The sequence below is a fragment of the Hemibagrus wyckioides genome, linkage group LG05, assembly GCF_019097595.1.
Source record: "Hemibagrus wyckioides isolate EC202008001 linkage group LG05, SWU_Hwy_1.0, whole genome shotgun sequence".
In the NCBI taxonomy this organism is placed as follows: domain Eukaryota; kingdom Metazoa; phylum Chordata; class Actinopteri; order Siluriformes; family Bagridae; genus Hemibagrus; species Hemibagrus wyckioides.
In genome coordinates this window covers 718,480-730,806 of record NC_080714.1, presented here as the reverse complement: position 1 = coordinate 730,806, position 12,327 = coordinate 718,480, and the positions used below count along the sequence as shown (strand labels likewise).

The 12,327-nt window shown below is 43.0% G+C and overlaps 1 protein-coding gene across 2 annotated transcripts; it reads left to right on the top strand.

Moving 5' to 3' along the window:
• Nucleotides 1-1,276: 1,276 nt before the first annotated feature.
• Nucleotides 1,277-3,574, top strand: LOC131353582 (class II histocompatibility antigen, B-L beta chain-like). 2 transcript variants are annotated; one of them, XM_058390720.1, is made up of 6 exons: nucleotides 1,277-1,394; nucleotides 2,093-2,356; nucleotides 2,452-2,733; nucleotides 2,821-2,934; nucleotides 3,261-3,287; nucleotides 3,402-3,572. In XM_058390720.1, the coding sequence occupies exons 1-6, from the start codon at nucleotides 1,334-1,336 to the stop codon at nucleotides 3,443-3,445; spliced, it is 792 nt and encodes a 263-aa protein (XP_058246703.1). In that variant the 5' UTR covers nucleotides 1,277-1,333; the 3' UTR covers nucleotides 3,446-3,572. The 2 variants fall into 2 exon arrangements, with proteins under 2 accessions (XP_058246703.1, XP_058246704.1); XM_058390721.1 differs by having other exon boundaries at nucleotides 1,282-1,385; nucleotides 3,402-3,574.
• Nucleotides 3,575-12,327: the final 8,753 nt, after the last annotated feature.

The following is a 12,327-nucleotide window of genomic DNA, read 5'->3' as shown; positions in this document are numbered from 1 at the left end:
CACAAAGCTTTTTAAAATATTCCCATGTGACCAGAATGAGTGAAACACATGGACCTAAACAATCAGTCTCATCTCTTCATCTGAAACTCACTGAAACCTGAGCTGGGTTCAGCTGCTTGTGTTTTATGTGCTGGAAATTATTGGAGTGTGAAAAGCTTTTATACACCGTGCACCCTGAAACTGAAAATCAATTCAATCAACCAGAGTCTGAGGTTCTTCTTAGCAGGATGACCAGATCATTCACTCAGTGACCCATGAGTTTTATTAAGCCTTTACATTGCCATGGTAACTTGTGCTGCACAGTCATTATGTATAGATTAAAATAATGCATGATATACATTATTATTATTATTATTATTATTATTATTATTATTATTATTATTATTATTATTATTATTTTTATTAATCTCTTCTTGAAGGAAGTCACTGATTTGTTATCAACAGGCAAACTTTTATGAAGTGAGGAGGAAGATCTATTTGGAAAACAAGCAGTGGGTGTGAATGTTGCAGGACTTGATTTACCAGATTTTTGTAATGGTGATAGATTAATCTGGTAAGTAACTAACCAGTGATAAATAATCTACATAATTTCCTTGTTTTTGTGCTGAACTGAAATAGAAAGAAGTAAGTGGTGGGAACGCAAAATATAGTTCACAAATGTAATTGAAATGGAATTAAATGGAAAATCTAAAAGTTCTCATTGTGTAAGTATTTGCCCCTGTGCAGTTTCCTTCAGGAGTCACAGGATGTGTTGAATGGAGTCACACTGTGTATTGTCTTCTAGGAAACATTTAGATATCTCATGTAGCTTTTAAATGGCATGAGTAAATAAACAGAAAAATAATAACAATAATCCCCCAGCTTTGTCCTCTTGCACTTTGTGTATTAGCTGTGTACAAGTCTCTCAGGTGTCCTCAGTGTGAGAAGATGGAACTGAACATTATTATCATCACACCTTTACCAAAAGATTGTTTTAGAAAAAACTTGTTTTAGGAAAAATAAATAATTTCTTTAATTTGCTTGTGTGGAGTATTTATACAGCACTTTTTGCCCCCAAAAGTTGAGTATTCTGTATTGTGTCCTTAATAAGATCCATTAAACATAAGGGTTCTGAGGCTGTCCCTGTGGTGGAACCCTTACATGTTCTTACAATCTATAAACGCTTAACAAAGCCTTAACATAGAAACCCACTAAGCTGTGACACTCATCTGTGATGCCAAACCCATTTGATGGTAAATTCCAGCATGTGACCGGACTAAAACAAGCTGCTGTGTTGTTGTTCTTCCTCATTCAGGTGTGTGTGTGTGTGTGTGTGTGTGTTTAATGAGACACAATGCGTCTGTGCGCTCCGACTCTCCTCTGCATACTGCTGTCTTTATTTTCAGGTAAAGCAGGTAAGTAGTGAGAATAAATCTATCAGAATTTAAACTCTGAATGTAATTGGAGTTGGTCAATAATTTGTCTTTCATTTTTGTTCAGAATCAGGGTTTTAAAAACAAACACATGATCGGTGTCTGTGGTAAAGAACTGAATCTTTTTCCCAGATGAATTCGGTGTAAAGTATAAATATCACAGTAGACACAGACCCTGAAATTCCTTCTCTGAACATTAAAGCTGTTTCACGCTTCCAGGGGTGTCTATTACCTCTGGATATTCTTGTATGTACGTGTGCTGAGACCTCTCTAAAGTAATCTTATGTCAATAAAATTGTAGTCTCTGTAAACAAATATAACTTTATTCTTGCTCTGTTTCTCAGAGCGATCTGGTGGAACAGAGAAGGTGTCTGAGATAATTAGACTGTTGTATTTTGCTAGCTGCTCACTCTGACCCCAACTCATGCTCTAGTACTACATGACCACAGGGTGTGCACTAGAACGTAAAGCATTAACAAGTCAGAGCTCGCTCTCAACACCTAAGATGATAGAAACCCAATCTGGGCCATTTACAGACTCCTTGAAATGGACTAACTGGTCTTGACTTTGATTTTGTGGTTATTAACAGTAAATGTTTGGCCTGGACACTGAGTGACAGAGGAAGAAGATTCAGCTCTCTGAGAGTCTAATGATTTTGTTTAAACCTTTTTTTTCCTCAGTGGATGGTTACTATGGACAAGGCTACTGGCAGTGTTATTACACTGGAGATCTGAAGACCATTGAATTCCTTTTCTCTTGGTACTTCAACAAGGTTGAATATCTGAGGTACAACAGCACGACAGATAGATACACAGGATTCACCGTGTACGGAGAGAAAGAGGCAGCTGAACTGAACAAAAATCCCAGTAATAGTTTGTATCTCTATGTTGATGAGCTCTGCAAAAAATACAGAGATGAATACTTTACCGCCGTCCTTAAGACAGGTAGGGATATTTCTGAGCTATATACAATAATACATAATAATCCACACTCACACTGTTTTTTTTTTACATTAACTGCCAAACTTTCTGGTGTTCAGTGAAGCCCGAGGTCACAGTGAGTTCACTGAGGTCTGAGCCTCAGTCCCACTTGTCCATGCTGCTGTGCAGTGCGTATGATTATCACCCCAAAGGAATCAAAGTGTCGTGGATGAGAGACGGCAAGGTCGTGACTGAGGGAGTTTCCTCCACTGAGGAGCTTTCAAATGGAGACTGGTACTATCAGATCCACTCTTATCTAGACTACATCCCAAAACCTGGGGAGAACATCTCCTGTGTGGTGGAGCACGAGAGCTTAACACGACCGCTCATACAAACCTGGGGTGAGAACCGGGGCTCCCTTCTCTTATTCTTTACTAATAATGATTACATTTTTTTTAAAGCTTTAGTGTTCCTTGTTGCTTTGACAGAACGTCCCCTTCCTGTGGATCAGAAGAACAAGCTGATCATCGGCATTTTTCTCATGGTGTTGGGGATCGCTTTGGCTGTTGCTGGATTTCTTTATTACATGCTGATGTCTAAAGGTCAGTACAGGGAGAATAAAATAAGCATTTAATTTAATTTAATACAGTAAAATGTATTCACTTCATACCTCAGAACATAACTGAAAAGCTTCCTCCACTTCCTCACAACGCAACTACACTCAGAAACACAACAGTACAATGTAAAAGACAGGACAGTCTAACACTAATGATACTGCAGCACAGCCTATCAAGCTGTTTTGTTTTGAACTAGATTATTATGTGGAGATGTTCATGATTCTCGATGGTGACTGAACCTTTGACTGTGTGATTGTGACATTGGTTTTTTTCATATGTTTCATGTTTCTCTGTTTGTTTGTTTTTGGCAGAACAAACTTCACCTGGTATTGCTTTAGGTAAGGAAAGCTCATGTGAATAAAACCATCTGCAATGTTTAACCAAATACTCAGCAGATTATTTCTATAACAGATAAATTCCAGATAACTGAACATCTTCTTTTGTCTTCACAGAGCCCACTGTTTCAGAGACGAGTTCTCAAGCTTCAGATCAATAGCACACTGTAGTGGTTTTTGCTCAGTTCTTAAAAATCTTTAAAATGAATTAAATCTTTAAAATTCTTTTATATATCTTCATATTAAAATGCTTTGCAAATCTTCCTGTCTTTTTTTTTTCTAAAAGTCTGTTATTGATTACAGTTAATTAATATTTATTTCCTGTAATAAAGTATAGTTACACATGCATGCTGAGATCTTTTATACACTGAACAAAATGATAAACGCAACACTTGTTTTTGCCCCATTTTTCATGAGCTGAACTCAAAGACCTAAGACTTCTTCTATGTACACAAAAGGCCTATTTCTCTCAAATATTGTTCACAAATCTGTTTAAATCTGTGTTAGTGAGCACTTCTCCTTTGCCGAGATAATCTATCCACCTCACAGGCGTGGCATATCAAGATGCTGATTAGACAGCATGATTATTGCACAGGTGTGCCTTAGGCTGGCCACAATAAAAGGCCACTCTAAAATCTACAGTTTTACTGTATTAGGGGGGGTCAGGGGGGTCGGGGGTGGGGGGGTAGGGGGGGGGGGGCTAGTCAGTATCTGGTGTGACCACCATTTGCCTCACGCAGTGCAACACATCCCCTTCGCATAGAGTTGATCAGGTTGTTGATTGTGGCCTGTGGAATGTTGGTCCACTCCTCTTCAATGGCTGTGTGAAGTTGCTGGATATTGGCAGGAACTGGAACACGCTGTCGTATACGCCAATCCAGAGCATCCCAAACATGCTCAATGGGTGACATGTCCGGTGAGTATGCTGGCCATGCAAGAACTGGGATGTTTTCAGCTTCCAGGAATTGTGTACAGATCCTTGCAACATGTGGCCGTGCATTATCATGCTGCAACATGAGGTGATGGTCATGGATGAATGACACAACGGGACTGACACAATGACACAATCTCGTCACGGTATCTCTGTGCATTCAAAATGCCATCAATAAAATGCACCTGTGTTCATTGTCCATAACATACGCCTGCCCATACCATAACCCCACTGCCACCATGGGCCACTCCATCCACAACGTTGACATCAGCAAACCGCTCACCCACACGACACCATACACGCTGTCTGCCATCTGCCCTGTACAGTGAAAACCGGGATTCATCCGTGAAGAGAACACCTCTCCAAAGTGCCAGACTCCATCGAATGTGAGCATTTGCCCACTCGAGTCAGTTATGATGACGAACTGCAGTCAGGTCAAGACCCCGATGAGGATGACGAGCATGCAGATGAGCTTCCCTGAGACGGTTTCTGACAGTTTGTGCAGAAATTCTTTAGTTATGCAAACCGATTGTTGCAGCAGCTGTCCAGGTGGCTGGTCTCAGACCATCTTGGAGGTGAAGATGCTGGATGTGGAGGTCCTGGGCTGGTGTGGTTACACGTGGTCTGCAGTTGTGAGGCCGGTTGGATGTACTGCCAAATTCTCTGAAATGCCTTTGGAGATGGCTTATGGTAGAGAAATGAACATTCAATTCACGGGCAGCAGCGCTGGTGGACATTCCTGCAGTCATCATGACAATTGCACGCTCCCGCAAAACTTGCGACATCTGTGGCATTGTGCTGTGTGATAAAACTGCACATTTTAGAGTGACCTTTTATTGTGTCCAGCCTAAGGCACACCTGTGCAATAATCATGCTGTCTAATCAGCATCTTGATATGCCACACCTGTGAGGTGGATGGATTATCTCGGCAAAGGAGAAGTGCTCACTAACACAGATTTAAACAGATTTGTGAACAATATTTGAGAAAAATAGGCCTTTTGTGTACATAGAAGAAGTCTTAGATCTTTGAGTTCAGCTCATGAAAAATGGGGCAAAAACAAAAGTGTTGCGTTTATCATTTTGTTCAGTGTATAAAATAATGACATTATCATTAAGATCCTCAGTCCCTCTCTCCTCCTCACCTAATACACATTCTGAGTATTTTATCTTAAAGTTACCAATGTAACAGCATGTGACTATACTGTCTGATTGTGTGTGTGTGTGTATCTATATACTCACAACGTGCCCTGCTCTCTACAATACAAGTGTTCATACACTCTAATGGAATAATATAAAAGTTTAATAGTTATTGTATAATTTCTCTGCAGTTAATCATATCTACTTATTGTAAAATATGAAACGAGTCATTGCATGTATGTACTTATATTATATCTGCTCACAAGCAGAATCATCTTGCTTAATAGCTACATGTCAGGGCTACAAGGCGGTAGTCGTTGAGGGAAGCAGGATGGGGTTTCTTTGGGCCTGGAACATGATGGACTCTTTGAAGCATGTGGGGATTGCTGACTGTGTTAAGGAGAGGTTGAATATTTCTGTGAACCCTGGTGCAAGCTGGGCTCTGAGGACTCAACCTGAGATTCTGTCTGGTCCTGCTGCTTTCCTGGTGTTCACTCTCCTGAAGGCTCTCCTCATGTCATGCTCGGAGATGATGAACGCATTTCCGGTGTTGGTATTCTCTTCCTGTCTGCAGCAATTAGCATTAGCTTTAGCATTAGCATCGTTAGCTGCAGCCTTGAAGCGAGCGTAGAAGGTATTCAGCTCGTCTGCCAGAGACCCATCCACATTAGTCATACCGGATATTGGTGCTTTATAGTCAGTTATTATCTTTAGTCCCTGCCACAGGCTCCGAGAGTCACTCTGTTGGAGCTGTAACACTAGTTTCCTCCCATAGTGCTGCTTCGCCTCCTTCACCAATTTCTGCTGTCGGAGAAAAATAATATACCCAGCTTTGAATTATATACCTAGCTTTAAAAGTAGCTTAAGAAATAATGTACTCAATGTTCTAAGCTCTGACTTAGCAATATTCTGCCTAAGAGTAGTGTGTATCTGTCAAGAATTATTTAGCCATTGATTAAGTAGTTAACTTTGATTAATAATAGCTATAATAATCAGATATAGCCTTTATGGCAATCATAGTCTTTATAATAATCATGCAGAATTATTAATGGCAGCATGCTAGCGTAATAACCACACTGGGACTGAAGAAACAGAAAAGAGGAGAGATTTATTGGAACATTAGGAGTTACAACTCAGTCAGCCAGCCTATCCAATGGGATCAGTGGGACCGGAGGGTCAGTTGTAGAAGACGGAATCTCGGGATCCTGAGGAGAAGTTGGAGAATAATCAGTGGGAGAAGTTGGGGGCGAATAGTCAGGAGAAGACTGAGGAATATCATGAACACTGTAAGGCATAGGCACAAATTCAGGAGAAAGTTGGGGAATGTCAGGGGAATTAGGAGATGAAGAAGAGTCAGAGGAAGAATCATTAGAGGAGATCTCAACAGGGAAATCCTCAGTCTGGACGCCTTGAGAGGTGGTGCGTGTCCAGTGCCAGTAGAAGGTCTGAGTAGACTGATCACAGGTTGTGGGGTGAAATTGGGTGCTCTGATCAAGACAGACGGTATCCCTCACGATATGGTGAGCGAGGTAGGAAGACTCAGGAATAGAGGATTCAGATAGGTGTTCCAGGAAACCAGTAAGTTCGATGGCCAGACAGGATAGCTGATACTGGCGATAGCATTGCAGAGCACCCCTGAGACCTCTCCGGAAGATAGCGCGGCGGGCTGACTGAGCTAGAAGGAAAAATGGGAAATGGGGAGAGATGAGTGAAGATGAGTGAAGTGCATATTGCGTGACTATGTAATCAGCAAAAGAGAGTGTGTACTAAGGCAAAAGGAACACAGTGTGGGAAGTAGGCCAGGTCACTGTGACATGATAGTGATAGGCGGGTAGAGGAGACAATAGCATTGGAATACTAGCAATCAACAGTGATGAAAAGAGAAAAGGATATGAGGGAGCTTAATGGCACAGCTTATTTTAAATATAGTAAATAAAACTTAGATCAAGTAAGTAGAGGGAAAAGTCATCATGACATAGAGGAAGAGAGCAAGGTACTTACACATTGTTGTGGAGGGCAACGCGCGAGGTCAGGATGAGCCGAGGGAAGCACCTTTGAGAGGTGACGGTCAAATGAAGTCAATAAGGAAGTGGCGCCTATAAGTAAGCGCCAATTTTTTCTAAAAATTGTTGACTTAGCCTAAAAATAAGGGGAACTGGAGAGGAGGAAAATTGATGTCATCGAGGGGAGGATGGTATCAATTTAGGGGCGGTATTGGGACAAATGCGAAAATAATGGGAACTGGGAAACGTATGTAAACTAAGGAAGGAGGGACTAAAGTAGCCATACACTGAATATAATGGGAAATTGCTGGAAATATTTAAATTAGAGAAAAGGAGGCGCCCCGGGGCGCCTGGGGTATAAGTAGAGGGGACTTTTTCGGGGTTTTTCAGACCAGCTGCTCTCTTCAGATATGCATGTTGTTGACTGCATGGCTGAATAAAGAAACCCGCTTCTTCTCATCTGTTGACTGAGATCTCTTTTATTTCGGCTAAGTTTTATAGCTTGTGGAGGTCATTGGGAAAGCTAAGAGAAATAGATACAAACAAAAATTCCACCCTGTGATATGTCCACTCGGAGGGGGCTCTGAGTTCCGACACTTCACATTGTATAACACAGGCTTGTACAAGTCTATGTCACCCGACTCAAGTCCCGCATTGTAGGCAGCGGTGCAAGATCTCAGAGAATCGTGGATGGTCTTATCCACCCACAGCTTCTGATTGGGAAACATTCTGATGGTCGTTTTTTGCACAGTATCATCCGCTAGTTTCCCGATGAATCCCACAACCTCTTCCGTAAACAAGTTGATGTCATCAGAACTGTGCCAGAACATGTCCCAGTCTGCGTCATCGAGTGCATCCTGTAGAGTGGCCACTGATTGGTCCGTCCAGCATGCAACCTCCCTCTGAGCCGGAACTTCCTGCTTGAGCCTTTGTTTATATTTTGGCGTGAGGAAGATGGTCGGATTTCTCAAACGGGGGATGAGAGCCTTGTGCTGTTGCACCAGCTACTGTTCACCATTAAACACATGCCGCCTCCCCTTGACTCCCCAGATTCCAGTGTTCTGTCCATGTGGAAGAACTCAGCCAGCTGGATGGCGTGGTCCAGCACCACTGGGTTCAGCCATGTCTCGGTGAAGCAGAGAAGATTGCAGTCCCTAATGTCTCTCTGGAACTTTACCCTGGCCCTAAGGTCATCAAGCTTGTTTTCCAGTGACCAGATGTTGGCGAGCAGGATGCTAGGCTGAGGTGTGTGGTGTGCATGGGCTCTCAGCCTGTTCCTGACGCCGGCTTGTTTCCCCCTTTGTTTTCCCTCAGGACCTCAACTGGCCAGCTTGGATCCGGGGTTAAAAATGTTGAATTGTGAGTATGTTGTATACCAATAGAAATAAGAGTATCTCTATCATACCTAATGTACTCCATTGTGAAGAATTTACTGGTTTAAAGTTACTGGAAGTTAACTTAAAAAACAAAAACGAAAATGATGAAGTGCTTTGAGCAGTTGGTCGGAGACTTCATCATCTCTTCACTACCTGATACATTGGATCCACTACAGTTTGCTTACTGCCCGAATCGCTCAACAGATGATGCCATTTCTCACCTCCTTCACAGAACACTCACTCACCTGGATACTAGAAAGGGAAATTATGTTAAAATGCATTTTGTCGACTACAGTTCAGCAGTTAACACTATAATTTCCTCCACACTCACCACCAATCTGGAGCACCTGGGACTCATCTCTGTGTCAGTGGATCTCCAATTTCCTAACTGGCAGACCACAGGCAGTAAGGATGGGAAGACATGTCTCAACCTCTCTAACCCTCAGCACTAGAGCCCCCCAGGGTTGTGTTCTGAGCCTCCTGTTGTCCACCACCATCCTCAAGTTTGCTGACGACACCGTTGTGGTCGGGTTGATCTCTGACAACAATGAGACAGCCTACCTGGAGGAGATTAGGAATCTGGAGAACTGGTGCCAGAGGAACAACCTCCTCCTTAACTTCAGCAAGACTAAGAAGCTGACAGTGGACTTCAGTACAAAGCAGGAGAGGAACTACCAGACCCTTGTGATCAATGAGAGCCCAGTGGAGAGAGTGTACAGCTTCAGATACCTCAGTGTTCACATCACGCAGGACCTGTCATGGTCCTTTCACATCAACACTGTGGTGTTGCGCTTGAGAGACTTTAGACTGCCCGCAAAGGTACTTAAGAACTTTTACTCCTGCACCATAGAGAGCATCCTGACGGGAAACATCACAACCTGGTTCGGGAACAGCACCATGCAGGACAGGTGAGCTCTTCAGAGGGTTGTGCATTCAGCTGAGCGCATCAGCCGTACCAAGCTCCCTGACCTGCACTCAATCTACAACAAGCAGTGCTGGACCAAGTCCAGGAAGATAGTGAAGGACCTCAGCCACCTCGACAATGGACTGTTCTCTCTGTTGCGATCAGGAAAGCGCTTCTGCTCCCTGAAGTGTGTGTGTTTTACTCTGAGAGAGTGCAGACATGTTTTTCTGAGCTCTGTCAAGCTGACCTACAATTTCACTTGTCCAGTTTTCTAGATTTCTATTCTAGATCATAACTTTTTATAACATCTTCATTAGCTGATAGTGTCACATAACATTCTCATTCCAAACGCTTTTTAAATCACTAGTTTTATTTGTTTTCCTGAACACCTGCTTACAGCTGGTTAGCCAACTAGCATGCTAACCCATTAGCCTGGCTATTAGCACGCTAACCCACTAGCCCGGCTATCTTGATTCTGTTTAGATTTTACATTTTTCACCAATTATCTCTGTTATCCTACTTCATTTTAACACTATGTCGGTTGTGGGTTTGCCTTTGAGTGCAGGTGAGGATTCCTTTGAGCTGCACTCAGTGGATGTGGAGGAGCTGGAGGCCATGGAGAAGCAGATCCGCGACCTTCAGGTGAAGCTAGCCCAGCTGTGACAGCGGAGAGCCGCGCTGGAATCATCCTGGGCTGACGCGCACCTGTCCCAGGTAAATCCGCGGCGTGATATCATCACTCCCACTACCTCAACACTGCATGTTTCTCTGCCCAGGCCCAGCGCAGCTAGGAGGCAGCCCGCCCAGGTTTCGTTCACTCAGATGCAGCAGCAGCGGAAGACACGCGCCTTGCTGAGGACCTCTCCCCCTCCGCTGCCACCCGTCTTCAAGATCTCAACCTGCAACCGCTTCACGAGACGGTGCGCGACGCGGTGATCATCGCAGACTCCATCGTCCAGCATGTCCGTGCTACTGCGGCTAAAGGTAAGGTGCACACTCGTTGTTTTCCTGGTGCTCATGTTCTTGATGTCGCTGCACAGGTACCCGCGATCCTCACCAAGAACATCAGAGCTGTGGTTCTCCATGCTGGCACGAACGACATCAGGCTGAGGCAGACGGAGATCCTGAAGAAGGACTTTAGGAACCTGGTGGAGAAGGTTCGCACCACATCGCCCCCGACGAGGATCATTGTGTCAGGACCACTTCCCACGTTCCAGCGAGGAATCGAAAGGTTCAGTAGGCTATCTGCATTTAATGAATGGTTACAGTCTTGGTGTCAAGAACAGAATATACCATTTGTTGATAATTGGAATGTTTTCTGGGAGCGTCCTAGGCTCTACTGTCTACAATGGCCTGAACCCAAGCAGAGCTGGAGCAGCAGTCCCCAGGACACTGCGCACCATCTGACTGGTAAGTCATTCCTCAGATTATATCTATAATAGCTACTGTTCAACTCGCCAGACTAATACAAGTTCACACATAGCTCGTCATATAGAAACTGTGTCTGTTCCCCGATTAGTGAGATTAAAAGATAAATTTGTTAATAACTCTCAAAATAATCTTATCACAATTAAACCTGAAAAAGGCCACATAGGTAAAGAAAAACAAGTTTGGGCTTCTCAACATTAGATCCCTTGCACCAAAAGCACTTATTATTAATTAAATGATCTCAGATTATAGTTTCGACGCACTGAAACCTGGCTTAGATCAAATGAATACTTTGGCCTAAATGAGTCTACTCCGTCAGGATATTCATGTACGCATGAGCCCCGTCAGATAGATCGTGGTGGTGGTGTTGCAACCATCTATAATAATTCTCTTACCGTTACTCAGAAAACAGGACCCAGGTTTAACTCATTTGAAGTGCTTGTCCTTAATGTTGCACTCTCAGACAGGCATAAAAAATCCCTACTATCTCTTGCCCTGGCCACCGTGTATAAACCCATGGGGCCCTACGGTGTTTTTCTTAATGAGTTTTCACATTTACTCTCAGATCTTTTGATCAGTTTTGACAAAGTGTTAATCGTAGGAGACTTTAACATTCATGTAGACGATGCTAACAATGCATTAGGACTCGCATTTATAGGTTTACTAAATTCCTTTGGGGTTAAACAAAACATTAATAGACCAACCCATCGTTTTAATCATACACTAGACTTAGTTATATCACATGGGACTGATGTTTCCGATATAACCGTTCTACCTCAAAGCGATGACATCACAGACCATCACCTCTTACTGTACACTCTACCTGTAGAACATATTAGACACGTCTCTCCATGTTATAAACTTGGTAGAACTATAACTCCGCCCACTAAAGACAGATTTACAAACAATCTGCCGGATCTGTCTCAACTTCTTACTAGACCTCTAAATGCAGATGCACTAGATGAAATAACCAACAGCATAGGCACTATTTTTACCAGCACACTAGACACTGTTGCCCCCATCCGACTAAAAAAGGTCAGAGATAAAACACCTGCACCATGGTACAATAGTCATACACATGCCCTCAACAGAGAAACCCGTAACCTTGAGCGAAAGTGGAGAAAAACCAAATTAGAAATTTTTAGAATTGCGTATAAAGACAGTTTGTCCAGCTATAGACAGGCTGTAAAAGCTGCTAGGGCTGAACATCTGAGCAATCTGATAGAAATAAACCAGAACAGTCCCAGATTCTTATTTAGTACAG

What these genes read in the sequence shown, in the direction of transcription:
- LOC131353582 (XM_058390720.1), top strand. Translation starts at nt 1,334, where the DNA reads ATGCGTCTGTGCGCTCCGACTCTCCTCTGCATACTGCTGTCTTTATTT. An exon ending in TTTATTTTCAGGTAAAGCAG is followed by an intron (nt 1,395 to 2,092) that starts GTAAGTAGTGAG and finishes TTTTTTCCTCAG; the next exon opens with TGGATGGTTACTATGGACAA. An exon ending in ACCGCTCATACAAACCTGGG is followed by an intron (nt 2,734 to 2,820) that starts GTGAGAACCGGG and finishes TTGCTTTGACAG; the next exon opens with AACGTCCCCTTCCTGTGGAT.